We start from the raw sequence: 13,243 nt of genomic DNA, 5'->3' as shown, positions 1-13,243 counted from the left end.
CAGCAGCTCCTGGGGGGGTTTCTGGGCAACCAGGAAACAATGGTAGCTACGCCCCTGAAGTAGGCAGTTGGCTTAGCTACTTAGCTTTCTAAGTAGGTAGTTGGCTTAGCTATTTAGCTTTTGAAGTAGCTTAGCTATTTAGCTTTCGAAGTAGATAGTTGGCTTACCTATTTAGCTTTCGAAGTAGGTAGTTGGCTTACATATTTAGCTTTAGAAGTAGGTAGTTGGCTTAGCTATTTAGCTTTCAAAGTAGGTAGTTGGCTTAGCTACTTAGCTTTCGAAGTTGATAGTTGGTGACTATTTACTATTTTGTTGTGTGTTATAATCATTGGATGCAATGACACACAGAGAACATGCTATATCAGCACTGTGGTTCAGCTGAAACATGTAACAGTATTGCACACACTACTGTAGATTTTCTAATACACATTGAATATCATTTGTTCACTCGTTCCTTCTTAGATCCTGTATGTTCTTGTGCTCAGCATACAGTGCTTCGAAGCAAGCAGTAATAACCTGCAAGACAAAGATCTAGTTTATACGATTACAAACAGTATACCTGTACTGTTGACCCTCCTCCCACCCACAGCAATTTATAAGATTTATACAAGCACAGCAGATTCAGGTTAGATACTATAAATTATGATGTAAGGCTTACATTTACTTTTGTGGGGAGAGGAAGGGGAATTTGTAACTACAGTTCCTTACCTTTCCTACTCAACTCTGTCTCAGGCTACTGCAACATCTTGCAAGACTTCAAGAGTTTGCTAAGGATATTACATACTTTGGAGCACTGCATGCTGACATTCTCTACAGTATAAACACAGCACAAACACCATGGCAAGGCTAAAGCGTTTAGCACTGAACTAAGTAAGATTTAAATGTAGATGGGCGTGGCCCACCTCCCAAAGGGGAGACGGGTTGCAGCCCTCTCTTAGCCTCGTTCCCAGGCCTTACTTTTTCTTGCTGTTGTCACTGTTCATCCGTAAATCACAAGAAAGACATAGTGAGGCAGCAAAGAAAGAAATGGGCGTACAGTTAAGAAAAAGTAAGGCCTGGTTTGGGAAATCGCGTGATCCACAAGGATTTTTATGAACGTGGGCGATATGTAGCCCACAATCGTGACCTAAGGTATTCTCCCACGCATTCAGAGTTAATATATAAAACTGTACTGAGACAACCACCCAAGCTGTGCTGCAAGTCAGATCAGAGAACCAGCGTGGCCAGCTCTGGCAGTAGCTACCTGCAATATAATAATGATGACTAAGCTATTCTTGATCTATACTAGCATGTAGAAAGACACAAGAAAAGGTAATAGTCTGATAGAATCTGAACACACAATCTAGACTAGTAGATCATCTAGCTAAGCCTAAGGTATATAGCTAGCTATAGTGCTTGCAAACTTCCAGTTCCAAGTCCATGTCCAGCTTGCTGCAGGTAAAGTTTTATTAGTCATAGATATCTGCGTGGGCAGTCCAACATCTCTAGCTCAGCATGCCCACGCTCATTTTCACCCTTCTACCACCCTTCTACCCTCACGCGACTTCCCGATACAGGCTCTCTTTTTTCCTAACTCTACGTCTATTTCTTTCTTTATTCCTCCAATTAATACCGTATTTTATCTCATTGAACGATTAAGACAGTATTTTATCTTATTGAACGATTGTGATAAAGAACAGAAAAAGGAGAGCCTGTGTAGAGGCTAGCCCTCTCTAGCATTCGTTCTTGCTGCAGAAAAACATGCAGCACCAATCAGATTGCAGACTGCCTACATTACGTAAGCAGTTTGCATTCAGGAATGCATATACACCAATCAGATTGTATAACCCTTACGTAATGCATTTTTGTTGGCTTCTGTAACGTAGTACTCTTGACTATAGGAGAATTGACTTTTAATAGCTGTCTTGAACAATAAAGAACACGCACGAATAACACAACTTAGACACAAAACTGAACTGTTTTAAATACAAAACAAAACAGTTCTAGAACAAACCAGAACAATACATAGAATAGTCCAGAATTGCTTAGTGTAAGATTACTCTAGAACAACTAAGATATTTCTAGTCCATAACACAGCACATAGTTCAACTTGACCACAGATTGAGTGTTTGTGGTTAGTGGCTACTAGGAGTACGCCACAGCTTCCCAGCCCCTCCCCTCTCTGCAGCAAGCTGAGCTTTGTGGTTAGAGGCACGGCTAATATTAATGATTTCATAGTTAGTACGCGATGCAGCAGAACGAATGCTACAGTGGATTTCAGTTGCGTTCGAATTTGCGTTGACGTACGGACTTCCGTGTTGCGCTTACAAGAGGAAAACCGCGGGAAATTCAAATGTAATACTACAGATCAAAATGTCAGCTGAACCGGGAAGAAAGAAAGCCTATGGCATAGATCTACGCTGGAGAGTAGTCTATCAAAGAATTGGTATGAATCTTACCTATGACAAGATAGCTACTAACTTAAATATTGCAGCAAGCACAGCATACAGTATATTTACGAGGTGGTTTCAGCAAACAGGAAAAGTAGACCCTGTACTGAGCGAACAAAGGAGAGAGCTGAGAAAGCTAAGTGTACATGAAGAAATATATACAGTTTGGATGGTGCTCGAGGATCCATCCATGTATCTCTCTGAGGTGTGCCACGAATTGGAGGAAGCAATGGGGGTTGTGGTGACTCCCCCAACTATTTGTCGGCTACTTAGAAGATATGGGATCACTCGAAAGAAGATTCAACAAGTAGCTCTCCAAAGGTGCTATACACTCCGTGGAGCATTTATGGCTCAGTGTTTACTATTTAATCCAGACCAGTAAACTTTGTATTTATTGATGAAACGGGTTCAGATGCCAGAGATCATATCAGAAAGTATGGATATGCAATAAGAGGATTGGCACCACAGAATAAACGCCTGTTGAGTCGTGGGCAAAGAGTTAATGCTATTGCTGGCATGAGCACTGATGGTGTAGTAGCTGTTGAAGTTACTAAGTCTAATGTTGATGCGGAAGTGTTCTTTGACTATGCAAGACGATCCCTCATACCGAACATGCTACCATTCAACGGATCTAATCCTTGTTCAATTGTTATAATGGACAATTTGTCTGTGCACCACACTCAAGATATCACAGATCTATTCAGACAAATGGGCATACTTTTACTATTTCTTCCACCGTATAGTCCTGATCTCAATCCGGCAGAAGAAATGTTTAGTTTTGTAAAAAACTACTTAAGGAAACACGATAACCTACTGCAAATTGTCACCAACCCAACTGATAATATAATACACTCAGCTTTTGATAGTATCACCAGTGAACATTGCACTGCTTGGGTTCGACACAGCGGTTACTCAAAATAATTTGTGCATTCCATTCATATAATATAGTTACACATTGTCATTCATACACAATACTTGATTTGAAGGCAAGAAATTTCCTGATTCTTTGATTCTCGAATTTAGCAATGTTACAAACAGTCAATAGTTGGATTTAATTTCCTCCATGATTGCCTTTTGCATTTCATCATACTGCAGTTGAGAAATGGCACCTTTCTCAAGCAGTGAGTGCCATTTAACTAACTGCTCAATGCACTGACTCCGGAGGCCAACCCTTTTACTGGGAGAAGTAATAATTGATGGTGAAGACTTAGAGGCAGCTTGAGGTGAAGGTGGAGAATTCTCGCGTCCTTCACTAGCAGTCTGCAATTTTCGTTTCTTTGTTCCTCGGAAGTATGGTAAATCTGGAGGATCATCGTGTGAATCATGTTTTCCCACATGAATCAAATGTGCCCAAGCATTACACTTTTCTACTGAATATTGGTTGCCATGCTTATCTTGAAGTTTTTTCACGATGCACTCAACTTCGTTAATTTTCGAAGCAATCGCTTCCTTCTTAGATTTGGAACTTGTCTCTGCTTTTTTCGATTTACTGCATGTAGTGATCTCAGATCCTTCAGGGTTCTCAGAAAAGCACCAGAGCAGAATCTCAGTCTTTCTCTTGTAAATGTCATACATAGTATCTACATCTTCATCTGTATACAGCCACCTCTGCTTCCCCTTTAATCCATGCCCTGGCTCAATGTAGCCTATTTGGCTGGGTGATATTTTGTCCAAACACTTTTGCAACTGTTCTGTTAGTTCATCAAATGAGGAGAAACGATCATAAGTACTAAGCTTTCTGACAGTGTATTCGGACTTGCGTACTGGGTTCACTACCTTTACCGAATATACGTAGTGTTTAGAAGATAATTTTGAAGGGGAAACCCTAACCCGTGCTGTTTCACACTGTGTACACAAAGGGTATTACATGGAAACATGTTAGCCAATTTTATTTACTTACTTCTACTTCGATGCAGCTTCCAGAAGCAGCGCTAACTGTAGCTTTGGGTGCTGAAACTTCCACTCTACTTTGGCCTTGCCAACAACGACCCATAGAGATAGACCCAGGGCTAGGCCCAGGGTATGGTAAGTGGGACTGGTAGTCACAACTCTCCATGTAATCAGGCCAGCCAGAGTCCCTGTTAATGTTGTTTAATACTGTCAGACACTTACTGTGAATAATCTGAGAAGGCTCTGAAATTTTCACGTGGAAGCTCACGTGACAATATAATAATTTCCCGCGTTTTTCCTATCTTATAGCGCAACACGGAAGTCCGTATCAACGCAACATTCGAACGTAACTGAAATCCACTGTAGATAGGGCTGCAACCCGTCTCCCCTTTGGGAGGAGGGCCACGCCCATCTAATTTAAATGGGCATTTATTGGACATTCCGTTTAGAGTCACCAACTACCTTACGTACTTCGAAAGCTAAATAGGTACGTAAGCCAACTACCTACTTAGCTCTTTCCTTGGCAATCTGTTGTAGAAATTACAACAACGGTAACGAATCGTTATGATGAATTAGATGAAGTTGTATGTGAGCTCCTCCCTGACAAACAAACTGTAGTCTAGGTAACGGCCTTATCAGTCAAGTAGGCTAAAAATCTGTGTCCTTTGATGTAAGCTTTGATGTCTCTTTGTGCATATGTAGTTAAAGAAACCTTTGACTAGCTAGGAAGAGTAGCAGCAGTAGTAGTAGTAGGAAGAGTAGCAGTAGTAGTAGCAGTGCAAGCAGGACTAGACTAGATTAATAAAAAGTTGGTGGAAAGAATAACTGACCGTTTGGACGTCACCTGGCTGCCAGACTTTCATCTGGACTCTTCCCCCTGAGTAGCTGGCCTTTCTCTAAGCCACAAAACTGAGCAAGAAGCTGAAGAAGCAGCTAGACAGAGACATGTACCTAGCCTTGAGAATTGGGAGGCGTGGCTCAACTAGTTAGCCCAGCCCAGAGGAATTGTTACTGTGGGTACTGAACAACCGTAGAAGTAGGGCTACCCCTGGCTTTACTGAATTAACTAGCTGTGTCTGCTGTCTAGTTGGACCAGATTTAGCTAGATAATGGGGTAGAGAATAGTTGAGCGGTGCTGTGTGTAGCTTGAACTGTACTGGCTGGCAAGAATCTAGTAAGCACCCTATGCACTGATAACTCGTCAGAATGGAGGGTATGTTCTAGGGATCTGGACAGCTGTACATCCAAAGGAGCCAAGGAGTGCCAATCATCTTCTCCCAGTCTCTGACACGCTAAACAAAACGAGCTAGAACTGGGAGTCCCAGCTAGAATTGCTAGCCTGATCTAGACTAATAGAATGACATGGAGGCGTGGTGAGGCCGGATCCACACTAATTGATCGACCTAAAGACGATCCTGTTCCAGATTTCACAAATGGCAAGGAAAGGGTTAGCCTCGATCCCAGGCCGAGTTTTCGCTTCTTGTGGCAGGTTGATGAATGGCCTGCGTATTCATATTGTCCAAGTGGTAATCGATAGATAGACATTATTGGCATGACTGCAGATATAAACAGCATCTTGGATTGAACTGTGTTCGAATAGAGGCATATCGGGATTCACTCTGTATGCCTCTGCCTGCATGTGTTGCTTCAAGCGTGCCTATATGGCCTCTGGAGTCTCTGTAAGTGTAATGAAAATTTATAATGTTTGGCCACTTTCTGCTGGCTTGTGCACTTTCTACTAGGCAACTTGGACACCTGCAGAACCGTTTGAGTCAGTTATACCTTCACTTTCTGCTGCTCCTGTGTGCCCTGTATCTTTCTCTGGGTCTAGTAAGCCTCCTTTCCCTCTTTTTAACTGTTTCTGAGGATCCGCTATTCATATCTTTATCGAGTCACATAGAAATTGGTAAAGGATCACGAGTCACAAAAGTGTATGCCGGTACGACAGACATACATACATACATACACCACCCGGACCACGTGCAAGACTAACTAAGGGACTCGCTTCGCTCGCCAATTTTATGATGCTATAAAATGCTGACTCAGCTAGACAACAAGTTGCACATTAGAACTTGACCAGGTGTTCTTTTAGCCTCGATTCAAGGCCGATTAAAATACGGCCTGGTACCTATTGCAGGGGTGATAGTGCGCATGCGCTTCAAATTACCCAGAATATGGGTAATCGTACTACGAACGTAAAACCTTCACACCACTCGTACTTTCTGCCACAGGCCAACACATTTTACAAAAGACTGACATCACTTCTGGCAACCAAATGGAACAATCCCTACAGTAGTACTATGTGCTGGCTAAGATGCCGACTATCTTTCTCTCTCCTCCGATCATCAATCATGTCCATTAGAGGAGCAAGGTCCTCATGTGGGCACGCAGCGTTAACCCCTACAGCCGTGGACCTGCATGGTTAACTCTGAATGTAACATTACATTATACTTATGGTGAGCCTTTTGTTTCAAAATGGCGATACAAAATACCATGTGTTGGTGTCCCAAAAATCAACTCGATTTGTTTTATCAACTCGATTTTATCGACTTTATCTGGTAGGGATTGACTCGATGTGTTATATCAACTCGATTTCATCTGGTAAGGATCGACTCGATGTGTTTTATCAACTTGATTTCTTCTGGTGAGAGGATCGACTCGATTCCAGGCCGCTGGGGGAAAAGGCGAGTTTAGAGGGCGGCTTGATATCGAGGCTATATATGACCGTACTCTTGCAACAAAGGTGCTAGGCTCAGACAAGGCACTGAGACTCTTGAGGCCACAGGCAGGCCCACAGCAGGTCAGAGTAGCTGACCTTCCAGGCACGCCTGCAGAAGGTCACAGCAGCTTACTTGTGCTGGATCACAGTAAATTAAATCACTAAATGCTTGTCTACTTGACTCTTGAGTTCATGAAACATAGTAAGTAGCTACTCTGAGCTGCTGTAGGCGTGCCTGTGGCCTCAAGAGTCTCAGCGTCTTGTCTGAGCCTAGCCTAGCGCCTTCGTTGCACGCTAGAGTACAGCGACTACAGCCATATCAGGCCGCCCTCGAAACTCGCCTTTTCCCCCCAGCGACCTGGAATCGAGTCGATCCTCTCACCAGAAGAAATCGAGTTGATAAAACACATCGAGTCGATCCTTACCAGATGAAGTCGATAAAATCGAGTTGATAAAACACATCGAGTCGATCCCTACCAGACAGAAGTCGATAAAATCGAGTTGATAAAACACATCGAGTCGATTTATCCTTCCAGTTTGGGACACCAACACATGGTATATTGTATCGCCATTTTGAAACAAAAGGCTCACCATATATACTTACTCTTTTTTTCACTTACCTTGAACCTTCTATCATTGCGCATGCAAAAAATTTCGCATGCAAAAAAAAAACAAAAAAAACAAAAAAATTAATTATACCGTAATACTTTATCTATGACTGAGTTCTGTGAAGCTGTGGCTTATACCGTCTATTGCGTTGGTCTAGAAGGCTTGAACACTAGTTTTAAGACAGAAGAGGCTCTCATCTACGTCTAGTATGGTCCTATAGCCGGGTTGTCTTTGCAAGTAGCAGTTTGAGGCACCATACACTTCCCATAGCCTGTACAGATCCAAGGTAAGACATCCTGACCATACAACTGTCATAGAGGTAGATGAGAGCCTCTTCTGGCTTCAGACTAGTGTGAAAGCCTTCTGGAACAACGCAATAGAGAGCTAAGCTGATGTACAAAGATAGAAAATAGATGAGAGAAAGAAAAAAGGGGATTCCCCAGATTCTGGAATAAACTAACGCATGCGCACTATCACCATGCAATAGGTACCAGGCCGAATTTTAATCGGCCTGGAATCGAGGCTAGTGTTCTTTCAGATAACGAACGGCTGGTCTCGAGGCTAACACATACCTTGGTTTAGCCTCGGTCCCAGGCCGATTTTTTTTTAATAGAACAAAGTTGAAAAAATACGGCCTGGTATTGATTGTATCTGGGCGTGGCAGGAACCGGAAACTAAAGCAGAGAGATTCTTCACATTTTGTTTCCTGCATTTTTTCTGTAATACTAAAGGTGTACGTAGAGGCATTTTACTCCCGTAAAAGTTACAGTAATGTAGCTCCGTGTCATGTTCTCAATTTATAGCTAGCTAGCCTCGACTCCAGCCCCTTGAATAGTGGGCCTGGTATTTACTATTGGCGCGTGGGTGGACAATTAATTTATTATTTACCGTATTTTATCTCATTGAACGTTAAAACAGTTATTGTGATAAAGAACAGAAAAAAGAAAAAGAAGAGGCTACCTCTCTGTATATACTGTAGACAGAGACAGCTAAGTAAAACATCAGCTCTGTAGATTTATTCCTTAACTTGAGGCTCGGATCGGATACACACTCAGGCGACAAGTTAATCTCATAGTTAAACCTGTGGGTAAAAAATAAATGTGGATAAGTACAGTGGCTGTGACGTAACATAATGTGAGGACTACTTATTGATTTACACAATAGATTTACCATTGAAAGCACTATCCATTAATACACACTCAAGCAACAAGTCCGGATACACACTCAGCAACAAGTCCCTCGGATCGGATACACACAAGTCCCTCGGATTGTAAACACATTCAGGCCACACAGTTCTCGGATCAGATACCACGTACTTACTCTGTGACCAATTTTCGGCAAATGTCACAACAATACTTCCTTCCAGAGAGAATGGCACTGAACGTCGAACAGACACACCAACACTTTCAGAGAAACAAGAGGAGAAATCACCATCACAACACTTCTTTCAGAGAGAGGTGCACTGGTCCTGTCAAGCTTCACATCAATCAAGAAAGGGAGTGTCTGGAAAGCAGATGGACTTGCTCTGGGACTTGCCATAGCCGGTCGGTACGGTACCCACATAAACACCAGCGTACAGACACTTCAACGCCTCCAGCTGCTTGTCTTTCAAGACTAGACCTGGTTTTCCAACACAGGATAACGCGTACGCGAGAGCAGAAGAGAAGTATTTCCTGCTGTATACTGCCCCAGAGGCTGTTGTTGAAGACCACTGTTCATGTTGGAGGACTTATTTTTTGTTGTACCACAGAGTCAATTTTATTAAAAACCACGCCCAGATCACGCCCAAATACAATCAAATACCAGGCCTACAGTGCAACAACCAAAGAGAGTAGATTTTTTTTTTTGGTACACATTTTTAAAATTTTGTGGCATATCTTTTAAAGTAAAAGTGATATGATCTATTTGAGTGCAGGTACTTAAAGTTCAACTATTGGCGCTTCCATTGGACCACCACCTGTTACATCACATGACATCATCAGTATAAAATGGCTGTCTGAAGATGTGTACTTCCGAAAATAATTATGTTAGGAATAGAAGTAGCTTATTTTGTCGAGTTAAGATCTGAAATTTGTTGTGCATGTACCTGAGTATATTGCTCATCTTTTGAGCTTCAACCGAAGTCTGGGCTACTAGTAAGTTCTGAGAAATACTGCATTTTGTTGTTTTTTGGTGGCAAATATGTTAGGAATACAACTTTCGATTTTATATTAGTTAAGGTCTGATTTTTGAGCAGCATGTACTACAATAGTGTACTTTTCATCTGTACTAACTTACAGGAGTTAGGCTAGCCTCTTCTTTGCTAGAGCGGCCCATCTTGTCAAAAACAGTGCTTTTTATGACTTTTGGGGCGATTTGCCTACGTATAAGGCTCAATTGCCACGCCCCTGTGATACAGAATGACCAACACCAACTGTGTATTTGCAGGTAGACATCACATGACCTTTGGATGTAGCAAATAACAACAAGATGATTTGTGATGTCACAAATCAATGAATATCATTGCAACGTCAGCAAAAGTAGCAAAACGGAGCAAAATCACCATTTTTGACAAGAAGGGCCGCTCTAGCAAAGAAAAGACTTGTCTAGCTCCTGTAAGTTAGTGCAAATGAATTTTACACTATTGTAGTACATCCTTCTCAAAAATCAGACCTTAACTAGCATAAAATAGAAAGTTGTATTCCTAACATATTTGCCACCAAAAAACAACAAAATGCAGTATTTCTCAGAACTTACTAGTAGCCCAGACTTCCGTTGAAGCTCAAAAGATGAGCAATATACTCAGGTACATGCACAACAAGTTTCAGATCTTAACTCAAACAAATAAGCTACTTCTATTCCTAACATATTTTCGGAGGTACACATCTTTAGACAGCCATTTCATAGTGATGATGTCATATGATGTAACAGGTGGTGGTCCAATGGAAGCGCCAATAGTTGAACTTTCAGTACCTGCACTCAAATAGATCATATCACCTTTACTTCAGAAGATATGCCACAAAATGTGAAAAATAATAATATAAAAAAAATCTACTCTCTTTGGTTGTTGCACTGTAGTAGGTGACCTAGCGTTCAATTGGAGACGGATCGGCCTGGGGTCGAGGCTAACCTTGGTTTTGCATTAAGTGATGAAAACTAACGGTAACCTATCTCTAATCTCGCGAGCAGACGTGGGAGGGAGGGAACGTCTGGTAACTATTGCAGCAATTCTGGGTTGTTTCTCCATGTAACCAATCCTAGATTACATCATCTATATACCTTCCTAATGACGTCATAGTAGCTGGTAGGTGTATCAGTAATAGCAGCAGTAGCACTGGTAGCTCTGGTAGCAGTAGTAGCACTGGTAGCGCTGGTAGCGCTGGTAGCAGCAGTAGCACTAGTAGCACTGGTAGCAGCAGTAGCACTGGTAGCACTGGTAGCAGCAGTAGCATTGGTATAGCAGCACTGGTAGCGCTGGTAGCATTGGTAGCACTGGTAGCACTGGTAGCAATAGTAGCACTGGTAGCGCTGGTAGCAGTAGTAGCACTGGTAGCGCTGGTAGCACTGGTAGCACTGGTAGCACTGGTAGCAGCAGTAGCACTGGTAGCACTGGTAGCAGCAGTAGCACTGGTAGCACTGGTAGCACTGGTAGCAACAGTAGCGCTGGTAGCAGCAGTAGCACTGGTATATAGCAGCAGTAGCACTGGTAGCACTGGTAGCGCTGGTAGCACTGGTAGCGCTGGTAGCACTGGTAGCAGCAGTAGCACTGGTAGTAGCAGAAGCACTGCAGTAGCACTGGTAGCACTGGTAGCACTGGTAGCGCTGGTAGCAATAGTAGCACTGGTAGCGCAGTAGTAGCACTGGTAGCACTGGTAGTGCTGGTAGCAGTAGTAGCACTGGTAGCACTGGTAGCAGCAGTAGCACTGGTAGCGCTGGTAGCAGCAGTAGCACTGGTAGCACTGGTAGCAGCAGTAGCACTAGTAGCGCTGGTAGCAGCAGTAGCACTGGTAGCGCTGGTAGCAGCAGTAGCACTGGTAGCAGCAGTAGCGCTGGTAGTAGCACTGGTAGCGCTGGTAGCACTGGTAGCAGCAGTAGCACTGGTAGCGCTGGTAGCAGCAGTAGCACTGGTAGCACTGGTAGCAGCAGTAGCACTGCATGGTAGCGCTGGTAGCAGCAGTAGCTCTGGTAGCACTGGTAGCAGCAGAGCCTCGGCTTTTGATCTCGTATAATATCGTTTATGGTATGGGTCTATCAACTCGCAGTTCTACACACGTCACTCAGTCGCCAGAGAACACTCTCGAACCGCCAAAGAACACTACCGACTCCACTCTCGAGCCAGAGAACCTGAACTCCATTCTCGAGCCAGAGAGCCTGAACTCCACTCCCCGAGCCAGAGAATCCAAACTCCACTCCCGAGTCAGATAACTCGAACTCCACTCTTGAGCCAGAGAAGAACCCAAACTCCACTCCCGAGCCAGAGAAGAACCTAAACTCCACTCTTGAGCCAGAGAAGAACCCAAACTCCACTCCCGAGCCAGAGAACCCAACTCCACTCATCCTCATGAGCCGCCACCGGAGAGTGCTATAAGCAACGGATTCCCCGAAAACGATATTATACCAGATCAAAAGCCGAGGCTCCTCCAATTTTGAAGAGGCTGTGCAAGGGTGACTCTTCATACTCACAGTAACTATTGTGGTTACTCTATATAATTATGACTTGGACTTTGCATTGCTATTCTGATTATTATGTGATTGTTTTGCTACAGGGTTTTGCAGAATTCCTGCAACAGGGCTAAACAGACACAGCAATGACTTCCATATATGGAAGTCAAGTCAACTGCTAACTTAAAATATTGTGTGTACTATGCAGGGTGTCATACTGCTCATACAGAGGAGGGATATGATTATATCCCTCCTCTGGCTCCAATCCCCCCCCCCCCCTAAAATGTGCATTTAGATACTCAGTTGTATTTGAGTGTCCATAGCGGTAGGGTATCGAAATAACTGTTGACCTTTTTTTATGTTCTGGTGATGTTTCAAATGGTAATGTTTGAAAGTCCCCTCTCTAATTGCAATTGTATGACACTCTGGTATGTGTATAATTATTTGAATGGCTTGAATTGAAAGTTGTCCTGTGAGCCTAAAAGAGAGCATCACAAGATCAGGAGGACATCCTGACAAGATTTAAGGTGGTGCATGGACGGTGTACCAGGTGGAAATGTCGTAAAGTTGGTGACAAGACAATTTGCTTCAACTGTGTGCAGAACTGTTGCTCTTTTCAATGACACCCTGATAAGCATTTCCATGGTGCACCACCCACCACCTTAATTAAATCTTGTGAATAAGCTGATGCTCTCTTAAGGCTCCAGGACATCTTTCAATTCAAAATACAGATACCTGCACATGTACAATAATAAAAGTAATAATAAAATTAATAGTAAAAGTCAGCAGTTGACTTCCATATATGGAAGTCATTGCTGTGTCTGCTTAGCCCTGTTACAAGAACTCTGCAAAACCCTGTACCCAAAATATTATAGTCAGCAGTTGACTTCCATATATGGAAGTCTTTGCAGTGTCTGTTTAGCCCTGTTGCAAGGATTTTGCAAAACCCTGTATG

General features: G+C 42.9%; 1 protein-coding gene across 1 annotated transcript; it reads right to left on the bottom strand.

The window, feature by feature from the left end:
• Positions 1-3,329: 3,329 nt before the first annotated feature.
• Positions 3,330-4,537, bottom strand: LOC135351561 (uncharacterized; the record flags this gene model as incomplete). Its single annotated transcript, XM_064550607.1, is given in 2 exon segments — positions 3,330-4,274; positions 4,330-4,537. Coding segments are annotated over 2 exon segments (963 nt in total). The 3' UTR covers positions 3,330-3,467.
• Between the last annotated feature and the right edge of the window lie 8,706 nt (positions 4,538-13,243).

This window comes from Halichondria panicea, chromosome 1, assembly GCF_963675165.1.
Source record: "Halichondria panicea chromosome 1, odHalPani1.1, whole genome shotgun sequence".
Taxonomy (NCBI): Eukaryota; Metazoa; Porifera; class Demospongiae; order Suberitida; family Halichondriidae; genus Halichondria; species Halichondria panicea.
The sequence above is the reverse complement of the archived record's forward strand: the minus strand, read 5'-3'. Positions and strand labels throughout refer to the sequence as shown.